This window comes from Erythrolamprus reginae, chromosome 8 (genome assembly GCF_031021105.1).
Source record: "Erythrolamprus reginae isolate rEryReg1 chromosome 8, rEryReg1.hap1, whole genome shotgun sequence".
Classification (NCBI taxonomy): domain Eukaryota; kingdom Metazoa; phylum Chordata; class Lepidosauria; order Squamata; family Dipsadidae; genus Erythrolamprus; species Erythrolamprus reginae.
The window spans coordinates 17,804,961-17,824,706 of NC_091957.1; the positions used below are offsets into that span (position 1 = coordinate 17,804,961).

A 19,746-nucleotide genomic window follows, 5' to 3' on the forward strand; every position below is an offset into this window, starting at 1 on the left:
AATCAATCAACGAATCAGAATAGAGCTGGAAGGGAACCTCAGAGGTCTTCTAGTCCAGCCCCCTACTCAAGCAGGAAACCCTAGAGGCTGTCAATCAACAATGAATCAGAATAGAGCTGGAAGGGAACCTTAGAGGTCTTCTAGTCCAGCCCCCTACTCAAGCAGGAAACCCTAGAGGCTGTCAATCAAACAATGAATCAGAATAGAGCTGGAAGGGAACCTCAGAGGTCTTCTAGTCCAGCCCCCTACTCAAGCAGGAAACCCTAGAGGCTGTCAATCAAACAATGAATCAGAATAGAGCTGGAAGGGAACCTTAGAGGTCTTCTAGTCCAGCCCCCTGTTGAAGCAGGAAACCGTAGAGGCTGTCAATCAATCAATGAATCAGACTAGAGATGGAAGGGAACTTTGGAGGTCTTCTACTCCAGCCCCCTTCTCTAACAGGAGACCCTACCTAGACCAGAGGTAGGCCAAGTTGGCTTCTTCTATGGCATGTGGACTTCAACTCCCAGCATCTCTGAGCTAGCATGGTTGGCTCAGGAATTCTGGGAGTTGAAGTCCACATGCCGTAGAAGAGCCAACTTGGCCTACCCACGGCCTAGACCAGTGTTTCCCAACCTTGGCAGCTTGAAGATATTTGGACTTCAACTCCCAGAATTCCCCAGCCTGGGAGTTGAAGTCCAAATATCTTCCAGCTGCCAAGGTTGGGAAACACTGCCCTAGACCATTTCAGACAAGGGACTGTCCAGTCTCTTTAAAGTAACCCTCCCGTGATTTCTAAGCAGGATGGCCTGGAAAAAACGGTGGTGGGTGGGCAAGGCCAAACATCTGGGAAACTTAGATATTTTTCCCCTCCCTTTCTTCTTTTTTTCCTTTCCCTCCCCCGCTTCCAGCCTGGAGGACAGCAGCGTCCTTTATCGCTGAAACAACACGTTAATCTTCATTTTGATCCTCCCTGGGCCTGCCGCAGTTAATAAGAATTTGTTTGGGAACCAAAAAAATAATAATAATAGGCATCTTTATCTGGAGCATCTGCTTGGAAGCATTTGAAAGAGGAGTTTCTGGAGAAGCCTTGGTCTCTCTCCCTCTCTCTCTCTCCTTTTGATGCTTCCCACCGGCTGGAAAAGGGAGAAAATGATGATAATAATATGTGGGAAACTCTCCCGGAGGTTTTGACGGGCTGGCGCTGCCAAAATGACAGCCTCCCCCCCCCTCCACGCTCCTGTCCTGCGGGCCACCTGGTCATCCCTCGCAAAGGAGGTGTGACAACAGATAGGGTTGGGCTAGAAGACCTCCAGGGCCCCTTCCAGGTCTGGTTTCATTGCTTGCTTGCTTGAAATCATCTGGGGTATTCTGCTTGAGCAAGGGGTTGGACTAGAATACATCCAAGGTCCCTTCCAGTTTATTTTGATTGATTGATTGATTGATTGATTGATTGAAATGGTCTAGGCAAGGGTCTCAGGTTTGAGCAGGGGTTGGACTAGAAGACCTCTAAAGTCCCTTCCAGCTTATTCTGATTGATTGATTGATTGATTGATTGAAATGGTCTAGGCAAGGGTCTCAGGTTTGAGCAGGGGGCTGGACTAGAAGACCTCCAAGGTCCCTTTCAGCTCTATTCTGATTGATTGATTGATTGATTGAAATGGTCTAGGCAAGGATCTCAGGTTTGAGCAGGGGTTGGACTAGAAGACCTCTAAGGTCCCTTTCAGCTCTATTCTGATTGATTGATTGATTGATTGATTGATTGAAATGGTCAAGGCAAGGGTCTCAGGTTTGAGCAGGCGGCTGGACTACAAGACCTCTAAGGTCCCTTCCAGCTCTATTCTGATTGATTAATTGATTGATCAGTTGAAATGGTTAGGGTCCCGTTTGACCGGGGGTTGGACTACAAGACCTCTAAGGTCCCTTCCAGCTCTATTCTGATTGATTAATTGATTGATCAGTTGAAATGGTTAGGGTCCCCTGTTTGACCGAGGGTTGGACTACAAGACCTCTAAGGTCCCTTCTAGCTCTATTCTGATTGATTGATTGAAATGGTCCAGCATGAGGCTGGACTAGAAGACCTCCAAGGTCCCTTCCAACTCCTTGTTATTTTGCAATGCCCACCCCAATCCATCAGCGGGACGTTTTGCCTCCAGAAAGTAGTGAACAGCTCCATCCTTGGGGAATTTTTTTACGGAGAGACCAAACGTACCGTTTTCTGGGGAAACGGTACATAAGGTTTCCCTGATCAATTGGGGGGGGGCTGGACTAGAAGTCCTCCGGAGGCCCCTCCCGACTCCGTTGCTTCTAAGCCCCCTTCCGCAGCCTGACGGATGCCGTGTGACTGCGAGTTCACCCAGGGTGTGATGGTCCCCAGCAGCCTCCGTTGCAGCTGCAGCTTTGCAGGGGTCACAAAGACACACACATACACACACACACACAATCTCTGCCAGGGAGGGGAAGTGGTTTTTTGCAGGGAGCCTCTGGCGATCGCAACACGCTGCCCAAGCCGAGGGAGGTTTCTTTGGCAGCCGCTGAACTCGTTCTGCTGATTTTGGCCGCATCTCCACAAGCTTTTTGGCTTCTCCCACAACACCCCCCCCCCCCCTGGATACAGTGAGCCTCCTCAAGACGTGACAGGACCCCGTCCATCTCCCCCCCCCCCCCCAGACAAGGGACAGCTGTTGGAAGCTGGAAGAAGCCACAAGCTGCAGGGACAGGTTTGAGGAGGGGGCTTAATTATCCTGTGAGTGGGGGAGGAGAGGATCAGCACCCCGAATCCCTGCTTTATTGGGTTTTTAAAAAAATTATTGGTTTTTATATTAATAAAATAATAGAAACATAGAAACATAGAAACATAGAAGTCTGACGGCAGAAAAAGACCTCATGGTCCATCTAGTCTGCCCTTATACTATTTTCTGTATTTTATCTTAGGATGGATATATGTTTATCCCAGGCATGTTTAAATTCAGTTACTGTGGATTTATCTACCACGTCTGCTGGAAGTTTGTTCCAAGGATCTACTACTCTTTCAGTAAAATAATATTTTCTCATGTTGCTTTTGATCTTTCCCCCAACTAACTTCAGATTGTGTCCCCTTGTTCTTGTGTTCACTTTCCTATTAAAAACACTTCCCTCCTGGACCTTATTTAACGCTTTAATATATTTAAATGTTTCGATCATGTCCCCCCTTTCCCTTCTGTCCTCCAGACTATACAGATTGAGTTCATTAAGTCTTTCCTGATACGTTTTATGCTTAAGACCTTCCACCATTCTTGTAGCCCATCTTTGGACCCGTTCAATTTTGTCAATATCTTTTTGTAGGTGAGGTCTCCAGAACTGAACACAGTATTCCAAATGTGGTCTCACCAGCATTCTATATAGTGGGATCATAATCTCCCTCTTCCTGCTTGTTATACCTCTAGCTATGCAGCCAAGCATCCTACTTGCTTTCCCTACCGCCTGACTGCACTGTTCACCCATTTTGAGACTGTCAGAAATCACTACCCCTAAATCCTTTTCTTTTGAAGTATTTGCCAACACAGAACTGCCAATACAATACTCAGATTGAGGATTCCTTTTCCCCAAGTGCATTATTTTACATTTGGAAACATTAAACTGCAGTTTCCATTGCTTAATCTAGTAAAGCTAAATCATTTACCATATTACAGACGCCTCCAGGAATATCAACCCTATTGCACACTTTAGAGTCATCGGCAATAATAAATGTAATAATGTAAATAATAAGTGTAATAATGTAAATAATAAATAATAAAATAATAATACATGTAATAATGTAAGTAATAAATAATAAAATAATACATGTAATAATGTAATAAAATACATAGAGGTAATAATGCAATAAAATAAAATAATAAATGTAAACCTCTCTAAAATCCACTGCAGGAAATACGACTTTAGTGGATGCATGGAACTCCCTACCAGATTCTGTAGTATAATCACCTCACCCCCAAAACTTTACGCTTAGACTGTCCACTCTTGACCTCACCTGATTCCTAAGAGGTCAGTAAAAGGTGTGCATAAGTGCACCAGAGTGCCTACTTCACTTTCAACCACAACACACAAGCACACAACAGATACAAACTTAATGTAAACCGCTCCGAACTCGACTGCAGGAAATACGACTTTAGTAACTGAGTAGTTGGTGCATGGAACTCACTACGAGACTCTGTAGTATCATTCATTCATTCATTCATTCATTCATTCATACATTCATTCATTCATTCAATTTTTATGCCGCCCTTCTCCTTAGACTCAGGGCGGCTTACAACATGTTAGCAATAGCACTTTTTAACACAGCCAGCCTATTGCCCCCACAATCCGGGTACTCATTTTACCCACCTCGGAAGGATGGAAGGCTGAGTCAACCTTGAGCCGGTGATGAGATTTGAACCACTGATCTTCTGATCTACAGTCAGCTTCAGCGGCCTGCAGTACAGCACTCTACCTGCTGCGCCACCCCGGCTCTTCATCACCAAATCCCCAAAACTTTATCCTTAGACTATCTATTGTTGACCTTTCCCGGTTGCTAAGAGGTCAGTAAGGGGCGTGCATAAGTGCACCAGTGTGCCTTCCATCCCCTATCCCAATGTTTCTTTTTTTACTTGTATCATGTATATAAATATTATTATATCTTTGTATACTATCACTATTTACTTGACAAAACAAACAAAATAAAATAAATACACACAACACAAAAAGAGGGCACAGTGATATGTGCTCCCACCACCCAACATCAATCATTCAATCCCTCCACCAAAATGAGGATGTACTAATTTGTAATATTTTAAAACCGGGAACATCAACATATTTACAAAGTATAGAGGGTTTCCAATTTATTCTTTGTGGCTCGGTCTCGAATTCTGATGCCCATAAAACCTCTGACCCAGTGATTTTCAACCTTTTTTGAGCTGCGGCACATTTTTTACATATACAAAATAATGGGGCACCTTGAGCGGGGGGGGGGGGAGAAAGGGGGGGGGGCTAAAAAAGTTTGGACAAAAAAAATTCTCTCTCTCTTCCTCCATTTCGCTCTATTTCTCTCCCTCTTTCTCTCTTCCTTCCTTCCTTCCTCTCTCCATCCCTCTCTCTTCCTTCCTTCCTCTTTTTTGCTCTTTCTATCTCTCCCTCCTTCCCTGCCTCTCTTTCTCTCTTGCTTTCTTTCTCTCTCTCTCTTGCTTGCTTTCTCTTTCTTTTTCTCTCTCTCTTGCTTTCTTTCTCTCTCTTTCTCTCTCTTGCTGAGCTTCGCGGCACACCTGGCCATGTCTCGCGGCACACTAGTGTGCCACGGCACACTGGTTGAAAAACACTGCTCTGACCCATCCTCCCATCAGTTTTTCCACTTTATTTCCATTGATCGTATTGAATTTAATATCTGTGACTTCAAATTGAATGCGTTCCACCATGTACCAATGCCAATTTTGTATTGTTAGTTTCGTTGCATCCTTCCAAACTAAAACTATTAACTGCTTGGGCGCTTTCTGTAGCTGCTTCCTTAATTTTTCTGAAATCACCCATATCCCTCATCGTTACTAATACTTGTGATTTCTGACAGTCTCAAAATGAGTGAACAGTGCAGTCAGGCAGTAGGGAAAGCAAGTCGAATGCTTGGCTGCATAGCTGGAGGTATAACAAGCAGGAAGAGGGAGATTGTGATCCCGCTGTATAGAGTGCTGGTGAAGACCACATTTGGAATAATACTGTGTCCAGTTCTGGAGACCTCACCTACAAAAAGAGATGGATTAAATTGAAGGGGTCCAAAGATGGGCTGCAAAAATGGTGGAAGGTCTTAAGCATAAAACGTATCAGGAAAGACTTAATGAACTCAATCTGTATAGTCTCGAGGACAGAAGGAAAAGGGGGGACATGATCAAAACATTTAAATATGTTAAAGGGTTAAACAAGGTTCAGGAGGGAAGTCTTTTTAATAGGAAAGTGAACACAAGAACAAGGGGACACAATCTGAAGTTAGTTGGGGGAAAGATCAAAGGCAACATGAGAAAATATTATTTTACTGAAAGAGTAGTAGATCCTTGGAACAAACTTCCAGCAGACGTGGTAGATAAATCCACAGGAACTGAATTGAAACATGCCTGGGATAAACACAGATCCATCCTAAGATAAAATATAGGAAATAGTATAAGGGCAGACTAGATGGACCAGGAGGTCTTTTTCTGCCGTCAATCTTCTATGTTTAATACCACCAACTCCTTTGTAATCACCCATTTTATGTTTAACATCCTATTAATCTCCTTGCATCTCTTTCCAAAATTTCTGCACTACTGAGCACTCCCAAAACATATTTATTTATTTATTGGATTTGTACGCTGCCCCTCTCCGAGGACTCAGGGCGGTTCACAACATATCAAAAACAATATATCATAAAAATCCAAATTAATAGAACTACAAAACTTTAAAAAACTCTAACAATATTTGAAATCATTCACACAACAAAACATATGACATTCATCGGCCAGGGGGCTAGGATGTAGTGGCTCCAGGCCTGGCAGCATAAATAGGTCTTTAAGCATTTATGGAAGGCGAGGAGGGTGGGGGCAGTACGAATCTCCGGGGGGAGCTGATTACAGAGGGCCGGGGCCCCCACAGAGAAGGCTCTTTCCCTTAGGTCCCGCCAAGCGACATTGTCTAGTTGATGGGAGAAGGCTGACTCGGTGGGACCTAACTGCTTAAGATTCTTAAAAGTATGTGCAAGTTGTACAGGTATAAGGTAACACTTGTGTGATATTTTCCTTCTCATTTCTCTAACCCTTGTATTCTTGATTTTCCTTATATTCTCCACTATATTCTTCATCTCTTCCACATCTATTTGAAGTTTACTTTGCCACCATCTGCTTAATCCTTGGATTACACACCCGTCTACCTGCGTTAGCATCCTATATATATATATATATAACTGTGAGAGGGATCTTGGAGTCCTAGTGGACAACCATTTAAATAGGAGCCAGCCGTGTGCAGCAGCTGCCCCAAAAGCCAACACAGTTCTAGGTTGCATCAACAGGGATGGAATCAAGATCACACGAAGGGTTAATACCACTTTGTAAGGCTTTGGTAAGGCTACACTTGGAATACAGCATCCAGTTTTGGTCACCACGATGCAAAAAGGATGTTGAGTGCAGAGAAGAGCAACAAAGAGGATCAGGGGACAGGAGGCTGAAACATGAAGAACGGTTGCAGGAACTGGACATGGCTAGTTTAATGAAAAGAAGGACCAGAGGAGACAGGATAGCAGCCTTCCAGTATCTGAGGGGTTGCCGCAAAGAAGGAGTCAAGCTATTCTCCAAAGCACCTGATGGTAGAACAAGAAGCAATGGGTGGAAACTAAACAGGGAGAGAAGCAACTTAGAACTAGAAACATAGAAGACTGACGGCAGAAAAAGACCTCATGGTCCATCTAGTCTGCCCTTATACTATTTCCTGTATTTTATCTTACAATGGATCTATGTTTATCCCAGGCATGTTTAAATTCAGTTACTGTGGATTTACCAACCACGTCTGCTGGAAGTTTGTTCCAAGGATCTACTACTCTTTCAGTAAAATAATATTTTCTCATGTTGCCTTTGATCATTCCCCCAACTAACCTCAGATTGTGCCCCCCTTGTTCTTGGGTTCACTTTCCTATTAAAAACACTTCCCTCCTGAACCTTATTTAACCCTTTAACATATTTAAATGTTTCGATCATGTCCCCCCTTTTCCTTCTGTCCTCCAGACTATAGGAGGAATTTCCTGACAGTCAGAGCAGTTGATCAGTGGAAAAGCCTGCCACCAGAGGTTGTGAATGCTCCAACACTGGAAGTTTTTAAGCAGATGTTGGATAACCATCTGTCTGAAGTAGTGTAGGGTTGGGAATTCTGGGAGTTGAAGTCCACAAGTCTTAAAGCAAAGCTGGCTGGGGAATTCTGGGAGGTGTAGTCTCCAAGTCTTAATACAAAGCTGGCTGAGGAATTCTGGGAGTTGAAGTCCACCAGGCTTAAAGTGGTCAGGGTTAATTTAATTTAATTTAATTTTCTCTGTCTTCCTCGCAGGTACCTGGCCAAGCTCTCTTCGGTGGGCAGCATCTCCGAGGAGGAGACCTGCGAGAAGCTGAAGGGCCTGATCCAGCGCCAAGTCCAGATGTGCAAGAGGAACCTGGAGGTCATGGATGCGGTGCGCCGAGGGGCCCAGTTGGCCATCGAGGAGTGCCAGTTCCAGTTCCGCAACCGCCGGTGGAACTGCTCTACACTGGAGAGCCTGCCGGTCTTTGGCAAGGTGGTCACGCAAGGTACGCTGGGATGGGGAGTCTTCCTCCTTCGCCTTCCCCTCCTCCTCCTTCTTGTCTTCCAACCCTCCTTCTCCATCTCTCCTTCTTCCTTCCTTCTCCTCCTCCATTACATCCTCTTCTTCGTCCTCTCCTTCACCTTTTTTCTTCCAAATCCTCTCCAATTCTCCTTCCTTCCTTCCTTCTCCTCCTCCTCATCACTCCATCCTCTCCTCTACCTTCTCATCTTCCAACCCTCCTTCTCCATCTCTCATTCTTCTTTCTCCTCCATCACTCCCTCTTCTCCATCTTCACCTTTTTCTTTCCAATCCACCTTCCCTCCTTCTCCAGTCTTCCAACTCTCCTTCTTCTTTCCTTCTCCTCCTCCGTCACTCCATCCTCTCCTCCACTTTCTCCTCTGTCTTCCAACCCTCCTTCTCCATCTCTCCTTCCTTCTCCTCCATTTCTCCCTCTTCTCCTTCACCTTTTTCCTTCCAATCCACTTTCTCCTGTCTTCCAACCTTCCTTCTCCTTCCTTCCATCCTCTTCCACCTTCCCCTTCCCTCCCCCTCCTTCCTTTTCTATCTTTCCTTCCCTCCTTCCTTCCTTCCTTCCCCTCTTCCCCCTCTGCACAGCTTTTATTGAACAACTCAGCCTTCTTAAAGTCGGTCACCAGAGCCTGCAATAAAAAATTGCAGTGCAAAACAAGGGGTTTTGGCCCACAGCTGCCAAGTGTGGTGGAGATATAAATTCCTCCCCCCCCCCTTGCTTTTGAGGTTCTATTTTTCAAATACTGTTTTGTTTTTTTGTTTTGTTCTGTTTTGGCAAGGGAGTTTCCTTCGCAGCTGCACCTTAGGGACAGATCTTCAAGGAATTTGCAGCCTGGGGGTGGAGGGTGGGAGGAGGAGAAAGCCAGGAAAGGGGTGAAATTGGGTAGGAAGGCTTCTCCCCAAAGAAGCCACCTTCTTCTTCTTCTCCTCCTCCTCCTCTTTCCTTCTTCTCCTCCTCCTTTTCCTCCTCCTCTTTCTTTTTCTTCTTCTTTCCTTCTCTTTTCTTTCTTCTTCTCATCTTCTTTTTCTTTCTTTCTCTTCTCCTTTTCTTCCTCCTTTTCTTTCTTCTCTTTTTTCTCTTCTCCTTCTCCTCATCCTCCTATTCTTTCTTCTCTTCCTCCTTTCTTTTTCTCCCTTTCCCTTCTTCCTCTTCTTGCTTTTCCTCCTCTTCCTTTTCTTTCTCTTTCTTTCTCTTTCTTTTCTTTTTCTGCTCCTCCTCCTTTTCTTTCTTTCTTTCTTCCTCCTCCTCTCCCTCCTCCTCCTCTTCCATTTGTTTAAAATCGCTGGAATTGCGTCTGCCCTCCGTTTTCTAACCAAGGAAGCCGAAGCCTCATCCCTTTTCCAAAGTCGTCCCCGTAGCTTCTTATTTAACTTTCCCTTGCTTGCCTTCAGGGAGGGGGGGGAAAGGCGGTGGGGGAGGAAGAGGGAGATGCTGCCCAGAGATCTGTGCCCTGGAAATACCAAAAATACCAAGGAATGAAGCTCCCCTTCTCTCTCTCTCTCTCTCATTTTCGGCCGGCCGCAGAGCCAAAACCAGCTCCCTTTTGAAGCCCGTCATTAACCACAATTAATTCCAAAGGTCGCACAGTTGCATTCTCCGGATTGGAAACTCGAGGAACCAAAAGCGCCCAAATTTGGAAAGGGGGCTCTTTTTTTGAGCTTTCTTTTTTAAAACCTCTCCCAAAAAAGAGGGTCATTCCTGTCCTCCCCCTGCGTTGGGAGGGAGGGAGGACGGGTGGGCAACGAGGGAGTGGAAGCGAAGGGCCGCGACCTCCTCCGGGAGAGACAGAAGCCGCTGTCATCCCGCCCTTGGCAGGGAAACGGGAGCAGGATGTCGCAAGGTTTCGTGGAAGAAGCCGCTGGAACCGATGTTCCCCTCCTTGTGGCTTGCCCCACCCAGTTGGCATCGAGAGGGGGGACAGGGCAGGGGGGGAGAGAGGCAACGGACCTCCAACTCTTTAGAAGGCCACTTCCGGTTCTTCCCCCCACCCCAGTGAGGATGGGGAGGGGGAATGGGCTTTGAAATGGATCCACTGTGGTCGGTTTCTCCTAGGATGGGGGATTCTTAACAGAGTTGGGAGAAGGGACCTTGGGGGTCATCTAGTCTTCTTCTCCCCCTCTTCCTTCCTCCCTCCCTTCTTTTCTTTTTCTCTTTCTTCTTCCTCTCCTTCTCCACCTACTCTTCCTCCTCCTCCTTCTCTTTCCTTCTTTGCTTCCTCCTTCCTTCCCTTCCTTTCTTTCTCTTTCTTCTTCCTCTCCTTCTCCGCCTCCTCTTCCTCCTCCTCCTCCTTCTCTTTCCTTCTTCGCTTCCTCCTCCCTCCTTCCTTCCCTTCCTTTCTTTTTCTTTCTTCTTCCTCTCCTTCTCCTCCTCCTCTTCCTCTTTTTCTCCTCATTTTTCTCCTCTTTCCTTCTCCTTTTTCTCTTTTTCCTCCTTCTCCCTCCCTTTTTCTTTCTTCGTCCTCCTTTCTTTCTCTTCTTCTCCTCTTCCTCTTTCTTTCTCCTCCTCCTCACTTTCCTCCTCCTCCCTCCATTTCTTTTTCTCTTTCTTCTTCTTCTCCTCTTCCTCCTTTCTTTCTCTTTCTTTCTTTCTCTTTCTTTCTCTTCCCTTCTTCTTCTCTAGTCCAACCCAGCACCATTTCTGACCAGAAGGCAATCCGGTCTCTTCTTGAAAGCTTCTATTGATGAAGCTTCTAAAAAGCAACTTCTGTTCCATGGGTTGGTGGTTCTCCCTGTCAGGAAATCCATCTTTATTTCAAGGTTCAATCTCTCCTTGGTCAATTTCCATCCATTGTTCCTTGTCTGGACTTTGGAGAATAGCTTGACATCCTTCCTCTCTGTGGCAGCCCCTCAAGTATTGGAAGGCTGCTATCATGTCTCCCCTGGTCTTTTCTCTTCACTAGACTGTCCATGCCCAGTTCCTGCAAGCGTTCTTCATATAATTTTTGCCTCCAGTCCCTTAATCATCCTGGTTGCTCTTCTCGGGCACTCTTTCTAGAGTCTCAACATCTTTTTTTATAGTGTGGTGACCAAAACTGGATGTGTGGTCTTACTAAGGCTTTGCAGAATAGTATTAGTACCTCCCTTGAGCTTGATTCTATCCCTCTGTTAATGCGGCGTAGGATTGCATTGGCTTTTTTGGCTGCTGCCACCACATACAGCTGGCTCATATTTATACTAATAGCATTTAGACTTAATCTCTAAGTAAGATTACAGAACCAGCCTCTTGCCCCCAACAATCTGGGTCCTCATTTGACCCACCTCGGAAAGATGGAAGGCTGAGTCAACCTTTAGGAAGGGAGGGAGGGAGGTGGTTTGTTTGTTTGTTTGTTTGTTTGTTTGTTTATTGATTGATTGATTGATTGATTGATTGATTGGATTTGTATGCCGCCCCTCTCTGGAGACTCGGGGCAGCTAACAGCAATAATAAAACAGCATATAATAATAATCCAATACTAAAAACAATTAAAAACCCATTATAATAAAAACCATACAGACATACCATGCATAAAATTGTAAAAGCCTAGGGGGAAAGGGTATCTCAATTGCCCCATGCCTGGCGGCAGAGGTGGGTTTTAAGTAGCTTACAAAAGGCAAGGAGGGTGGGGGCAATTCTAATCTCTGGGGGAGTTGGTTCCAGAGGGCCGTGGCCGCCACAGAGAAGGCTCTTCCCCTGGGTCCCGCCAAGTGGCATTGTTTAGTTGACGGGACCCGGAGAAGACCTAACTGGTCGCTGGGATTCGTGCAGCAGAAGGCGGTCCCTGAGATAATCTGGTCCGGTGCCATGAAGGGCTTTATAGGTCATAACCAACACATAACCAGCAATAGCATTTAGACTTATATACCACTTCCTAGTGCTTTTACAGCCTTCTCTAATCAGAATCAGCCTCTCGCCCCCAACAGTCTGGGTCCTCGGAAGGAAGGAAGGAAGGAAGGAAGGAAGGAAGGAAGGAAGGAAGGAAGGAAGGAAGGAAGGAAGGAAGGAAGGAAGGCTGAGTCAACCTTGAGCCTACTGAGATTCGATCTGCCAAACTACTGGCAGCCGGTGATCAGCAGAAGTAGCTTGCAAGACTGGACTCTAACCACTGTGCCACCCAGGCTCTACGTAGTAGATATACACTTTTGGTTTGTCTTGCCAAAAAAGAGGAGTTGCCAAGGTTGGGAAACACGGATCTAGTTCAACCCCCTGCGGGTGCAGGAGACTGTAGATCACTTGCTGAGTAGCTTGCTGTTATGGGGGTGGGCAAAACCCTCTTACTTACTTACTTATTGTATTTATATGCTGCTTACTCCAAAACCGACTCTGAGCAGCTTAACTCGAGAGTGATCCCAGCGTTAGTCCCTTCCACCGTTCAACCCCACTGCGACCGTTGACTTGCAGGATGGATAAAAGGCATCTCCCGGATAAAATTGTGGAGAACGTTTGGTGTGGTCACCATCGTTTTTATTTCAAGGGCTTGGAGGCACAGGGGTCATGTCCCAAGGAGAGAAGAGTCCAGTTTTGTTGGATCCTTCTTCTTCTTCCTCCTCTCTTTTAAATGGCGTCCGCAGAATTGCAGCCAAGGGAACCGTGGGGAGGTTTGGCCGGACCCCCCTCGCCACGAGTTGACCCTAAGAAGCACGTTTCTGTTTGATTAAACCTCCCCGCTCGCAAACTGCTCGCATTCATGCCGGGCTGACCACATCTAGCATCCTTTTTTGGGACCAAGAGGGTTTTTTTAAACACACACACAGGTTTTGAACAAACAAGTCAAAGTGTAGTAAGACCAAGAGTCTTTCAAACAAGGTCGTGGTGCCCTCTGTAGCCCCCCGGATGGGAGAAGGACAAAATTTAGCCCAGTGTGTGTTGTGAAAGTTTAGGGTTGGGGTTTTTTTTGTTTTCTTTCAAATAATTTTATTATATTTTTCCCAAAGCAGGCACATTAAAAAGCTGACGTTAAGAGTTGAAAGAGTAAAAAGAGAGGAGGGGTAAAAGTCTGAGAAAGAAAGAGGAAGGAAGGGAGGAAGGAAGGAAGGAAGGAAAAAGAGAAAGATGGATGGATGAAAGAAAGAAAGAAAAAGAGAGAAGGGAGGAAAAGTGAGGAAGGAAGGAAGGAAGGAAAAAGAAAGATGGATGGATGAAAGAAAAAAAGAGAAGGGAGGAGAAGAGAGGAAAAGTGAGGAAGGAAGGAAGGAAGGAAGGAAAAAGTGAAAGATGGATGGATGAAAGAAAGAAAGAAAAAGGAGGAGAAGAGAGGAAAAGTTAGGAAGGAAGGAGGGAAGGAAGGAAATAAGGAAATGAAAGAAAAAGGAAAGAGAAAAAGAAAGAAAAAACAAAAGAAAGGAAAGAGAAAAAGAAAAAGGACGTTGTAGCAGATTATTTTATGGGATATGCTCAGATCCTGTTTAAGACGACGTAGTTCTAAGCTTTCTAAACTGAGGATTGTAAGTCTGGTTGCGTAGGGGATTCTGTTGCGAGTGGAGGGCTCTTCTTGTAAAGTATCTCTGGACATTTTCTAGAGTGTTTATGTCCGAAATGCGGTGTGGGTTTCAGAGAGATGAGCTGCGTTCAAGGATTGGTTTGGCAAAAGTTTTGCATGCTCTGGCTAGTAGTGGGAGATTTCCAGAGCTGAAACTACAATGTGATCATGGGGGTCTTTTTTTAATATTTTGTTTGGTGGGGTTTTTTTTCTTCTTCCAGGGACGCGGGAAGCAGCCTTCATCTATGCCATCTCCTCTGCCAGTGTTGCTTTCGCTGTGACCAGGGCGTGTAGCAGTGGAGAGCTGGAGAAGTGTGGTTGTGATCACACAGTCCAGGGTGTCAGCCCTCAAGGTAAGTTCTTCTCCTCCTCCTCCTCCCCTCCTTTGCACACCCCGCTCTTGTCCAGCACTGGTGATGTTCCCTAGTTCGGCCATGAAATGTTTCCATGGAAACATCCAACCTATGTGGTGGTTATGTCCCGAAGCAAATACAGAAATGGTTGCAGAAAATAACGGGAACGACAATAGAAAGTATACACCTGAATTCTTTTTTGCTAGGAGTTGTTAGGAAATATTAAACCCTAAAAGTATTAAATACCTAACATTTAGGATAGCGGCAAGGATCATATACAGTGGTACCTCTACCTAAGAGTGCCTCTACTTACGACCTTTTCTAGATAAGAGTCGGGTGTTAAAGATTTTTTTGCCTCTTCTTAAGAACCATTTTCTACTTACAAACCCGAGCCTCCGAAACTGTAACCGGAAAAGGCAGGGAGGAGCCTCTCTGTTGTGATTCCGTCTGAGGCCCCTCAGGGAACGGCTGATCCTCTGCCGGCTTCCTGCTCAGAGGGGGAGGATGAGGAACAGGAGGTTCAGGCAGACGGGGAGGAGGAATCTCAGGCTGAGGGAGAGGGAGGACAGCCAGAGTCCCCCGAGATGGAGCTCTCCCCAGCAAGCAGCCTGGATTCCTTAGATGAAAATGCACAAGCAATAATCGATCTCCGGCAGAGAAGAGCAACACAACGAAGGGGACAATTAGCCAGGTACTTTCAGCACTAAAGAGGCAACAGCTGGGTTTGGGTGTGGTGCTCTCTGGAAAGGCTGAAAAGGCAGACCCACCCTTCCTGGCTTGTGGAGTATTATCTTTGGGAGTCCTGGGACCTGGCTGTGATCTTTGGCGTCTTGGAATTCTGGTTTGTGACTTTGAATACTGAAACCTTGGGGGGAAAAGGTGTGGGTCTTATTCTCTACAGTGGTGGGTGTGCCAGCAAGAAGTCTGCTGTATTGTCTGGCCATCAGGACTCTGCTGTGAAGTCTCATAGCCTGCCTGTTGGGAAGAACAGGTTTTTCTCCGTGTTTATTTTTCAAACTATAAAGTGCTTTTGCTTTTACCAGCGTGTCTGGCTGCTTTTTCCAGTTGATGTTGAAGTCTGGGGGCACCCAGACAGAACACTCTCTGGGGCCTCTTTAAGACTCTCCTGGGAGGAAACAGGGCTGGAAAAGGTGGGGAGAAGCCTCTGTGGGGCCTCTCTAGGATTTTCCTGGGAGGAAACAGGGCCAAAAAAGGCGGGGAGAAGCCTTGGTGGGGCCTCTCTCAGAATCTCCTGGGAGGAAACAGGGCCAAAAAAGGCGGGAAGAAGCCTCAGTGGGGTCTCTCTAGGAATCTCCTGGGAAGAAACAGGGTCGGAAAAGGCGGGGAGAAGCCTCCGTGGGGCCTCTCTAGGAATCTCCTGGGAGGAAACAGGGCCAAAAAAGGTGGGAAGAAGCCTCCATGGAGCCTTTCTAGGAATCTCCTGGGAGGAAACAGGGCCGGAAAAGGCAGGGAGAAACCTCCGTGGGGCCTCTCTAGGAATCTCCTGGGAGGAAACAGGGCCCCCACTCTCCCTGTGGTTTCCCCAATCACACACATTATTTGCTTTTACATTGATTCCTATGGGGAAAATTGCTTCTACTTACAAACTTTTCTACTTAAGAACCGGGTCACAGAACGAATTAAGTTCGTAAGGAGAGGTCCCACTGTATTACACATTTGGGACAGCAGCAAGGATCATATATATCCAACTATCTTCCCTTTTTCTCTCTCTCTCTCTCTCCCGCCAGGCTTCCAGTGGTCCGGCTGTTCCGACAACATCGCTTACGGCGTGGCTTTCTCTCAGTCCTTCGTGGACGTAAGAGAGAGGAGCAAAGGGTCTTCTTCCAACCGAGCCCTCATGAACCTCCACAATAACGAAGCTGGGCGGAAGGTAACAGCACCATGGGCTTGGTTATCCTCCCCCGCCCCCCTTCCAGCAGTGGCTTCTGAAGATTAGCTTGACTTCCAACGAATTGGAAGGGCAACAATCCTTTCAGATGGGAATCCTAGAAGGGATAATAATAATAATAATAATAATAATAATAATAATAATAATAATAATAATAATAATAATAATAATACATCACACAGTCCTAGACACTTGGGAAGTGTTTGACTTGTGATATTGGGATACAAAATCCAGCATATCAATCTAGTTTGCTGTGTATTACTGATTTTTGTGAATAATAATAATAATAATAACAATAACAACAAGCAGAGTTGGAAGGAACCTTAGAGGTCTTCTAGTCCAACCCCCAGCTTAAGCAGGAAACCCTACACCACTTCAGACAGGTGGTTATCCAACATCTGCTTAAAAACGTCCAGTGTTGGGTCATTCACAACTTCTGGTGGCAGGCTGTTTCATTAATCTAAGTGTCAGGAAATTCCTCCTTAGTTCTCAATTGCTTCTTTCCTTGCGTAGTTTCCACCCGTTGCTTCTTGTTCTACCATCAGGTGCTTTGGAGAATAGTTTGACTGCGTCTTCTTTGGGGAACCCCTGAGATATTGGAAGGCTGCTCTCATGTCTCCCCTGGTCCTTCTTTTCATTCAACTAGACATTTTCCCAGTTCCTGCAACCGTTCTTCATGTTTCAGCCTTCAGTCCCCTGATCCTCTTGGTTGCTCTTCTCTGCACTCTTTCTAGAGTCTCAGCATCCTTTTTGCATCCTAGCGACCAAAACTGAACGCAGGATTCCAAGTGTGGCCTTATAAAGTGGTATTAACCCTTCGCGTGATCTTGATTCTCTCCCTCTGTTGATGCAGCCTAGGACTGTGTCGGCTTTTTTGGCAGCTGCTGCACATGGCTGGCTCACATTTAAATGGTTGTCCACTAGGACTCCAGGGTCACTCTCAGTTACTACTGTTGAGCAAGGTACCACATGTATACTGTACCGGTACATGTGATGCTTTTCCTTTCCATGGCTTTTAATCCTCGCCGTTGCCCTTCCCTCTTCGCTTTTTCCAACATCTCAAACTTTCCTTTTGTGTGATTTTGCGTGAAATAGTATAAGAAGAAAAGGATTTAGGGGTAGTGATTTCTGACAGTCTCAAAATGGGTGAACAGTGCAGTCAGGCGGTAGGGAAAGCAAGTAGGATGCTTGGCTGCATAGCTAGAGGTAAAACAAGCAGGAAGAGGGAGATTGTGATCCCCTTATATAGAGCGCTGGTGAGACCACATTTGGAGTACTGTGTTCAGTTCTGGAGACCTCACCTACAAAAAGATATTGACAAAATTGAACGGGTCCAAAGACGGGCTACAAGAATGGTGGAAGGTCTGAAGCATAAAACGTATCAGGAAAGACTTAATGAACTCAATCTGTATAGTCTGGAGCAGTGATTTTCAACCTTTTTTGAGCTGCAGCACATTTTTTACATTTACAAAACCATGGGGCACATTGAGTGGGGGGGGCGGGGCTAAAAAAAGTTTGGACAAAAAAATTCTCTCTCCTCCCTTTTGCTCTATTTCTCTCTCCCTCTTTCTCTCCCTCTTTTTTCTCTCTCTCTCCATCCTTTTCTTTCTCTCTTCCTTCTTTCCTCTTTTTTGCTCTCTTTCTCTCTCCCTCCCTACTTCCCTCTATGTCTTTCTCTCCCCCACCTTTCCTCCCTCTCTTTCTCTCTCTCTTTCTTTCTCTCTCTTGCTTTCTTTCTCTCTTGTTCTCTTTCTCTCTCTCTCTTTCTTTCTCTCTTGCTTGCTTTTTCTCTCTTGCTTGCTTTCTCTCTTGTTTTCTTTCTTTCTCTCTCTCTCTCTTGCTCTTTCTTTCTCCCTTTCTCTCCCTTTCTCTTGTTTTCTTTCTCTCTCTGAGCTTCGCGGCACACCTGACCATGTCTCGCGGCACACTGGTTGAAAAACACTGGTCTGGAGGACAGAAGGAAAAGGGGGGACATGATCGAAACATTTAAATATATTAAAGCGTTAAATAAGGTCCAGGAGGGAAGTGTTTTTAATAGGAAAGTGAACACAAGAACAAGGGGACACAATCTGAAGTTAGTTGGGGGAAAGATCAAAAGCAACATGAGAAAATATTATTTTATTGAAAGAGTAGTAGATCCTTAGAACAAACTTCCAGCAGACGTGGTAGATAAATCCACAGTAACTGAATTTAAACATGCCTGGGATAAACATATATCCATCCTAAGATAAAATACAGAAAATAGTATAAGGGCAAACTAGATGGACCATGAGGTCTTTTTCTGCCATCAATCTTCTATGTTTCTATGTTTCTAGATGGACCCTGAGGTCTTTTCCTGCCGTCAATCCTCTATGTTTCTGTTCCCCAGGCCATTCTGAACCACATGAAGGAGGAATGCAAGTGCCACGGCGTGTCGGGCTCGTGCGAGGTCAAGACCTGTTGGAAAGCCATGCCCCCTTTCAGGAAAGTGGGCCACGTGCTGAAGGAGAAGTTCGACGGGGCCACGGAGGTGGAGCAGCGCAAGATCGGCTCCTCCGCCAAGGTGCTAGTCCCCAAGAATTCCCAGTTCAAGCCCCACACAGACGAGGACTTGGTGTACCTGGAGGCCAGCCCCGATTTCTGCGACCACGACCTGCGCAACGGCGTGCTGGGGACCCACGGGCGGTCTTGCAACAAGACCTCCAAGGCCATCGACGGCTGCGAGTTGATGTGCTGCGGGCGGGGCTTCCACACGGACGAAGTGGACGTGGTCGAGCGCTGCAGCTGCAAGTTCCACTGGTGCTGCTTCGTCAAGTGCAAACAGTGCCACCGGGTGGTGGAAAGGCACACGTGTCGGTGAACTCGGGCCGTGGCGGGAGGGAGGGGGTAAAAGAACAACAACAGACAAAGACGGCTGTGGCCGAGGGAACCTCGCGGCCAATGGGGTGGGGATGGGGGTTTCTCGGCAATCCCCCGCGGACCCGAGAAGAGAGGAACGATGCAATTATTTTTTTTTTAAAGAAAGAAAAATATTTAAAAGTTTTGTAATTGTGATTTGTTAATTTTGCGGGGTGGGTGAGTGGGTGGGGATTGTTAGCTGTGCGCAGTTCTTATCTTCGGCGAAACCACCAAGTCGCCCAATTTCTGTTGTTGAATCTGGGGTTTTTTTCCCACACCAATTTTATGATCTTCCGTTAAGCGAATCCCGGCAGGTGTTTTAAAGTTACTAATGCGGTGGTTAAGCAAAACTTGGTTTGCATCGTCCAAAGGCCACGAATGAGGAAATCGACACACACACACACACACACTGCCTGGGACTGTCCATAACTATGAGGTGGTGGCCAAGCATCTATCTGAGTTTGGGGTCACGTCACTGCATGGATGCTGCGAAGGTCGTAAGTGTGAAACTGCGGTCCCGGGTCACCTTTTGCAATGCCCTTGTAACTGTGAATGGTCCCTAAACGAAATGTCGTAAGTCGAGGAATTAGCTTTATGGGGTTTCCTGCCTGAGCAGAGGGCTGGACTAGAAAACCTCCAAGGTCTCTTCCAAATATTCTATTCATTTTCTGCGTTCTATTCATTTTGTGCATTCTATTTTCTATTCATTTTCTACATTCTATTCATTTTCTGCGTTCTATTCATTTTCTGCATACTAGTCTCTTCATTTTCTGTATCCTATTCTATTCATTCATTTTCTGCATTCTATTCGTTTTCTACATTCTAATCTATCTGCATCTCTATTCT

The 19,746-nt window shown here is 45.9% G+C and overlaps 1 protein-coding gene across 1 annotated transcript in view; it reads left to right on the plus strand.

The window, feature by feature from the left end:
- WNT4 (Wnt family member 4) overlaps positions 1-19,044 on the plus strand; it is a 32,431-nt gene extending 13,387 nt beyond the window's left edge. Inside the window, exons 2-5 of the mRNA XM_070759075.1 lie at positions 8,044-8,279; positions 13,983-14,114; positions 15,863-16,005; positions 18,392-19,044. Coding sequence (XP_070615176.1) covers positions 8,044-8,279; positions 13,983-14,114; positions 15,863-16,005; positions 18,392-18,862 — 982 coding nt within the window. The 3' untranslated portion in view covers positions 18,863-19,044. The remainder of the gene's footprint in view (positions 1-8,043; positions 8,280-13,982; positions 14,115-15,862; positions 16,006-18,391) is intronic.
- Positions 19,045-19,746: the final 702 nt, after the last annotated feature.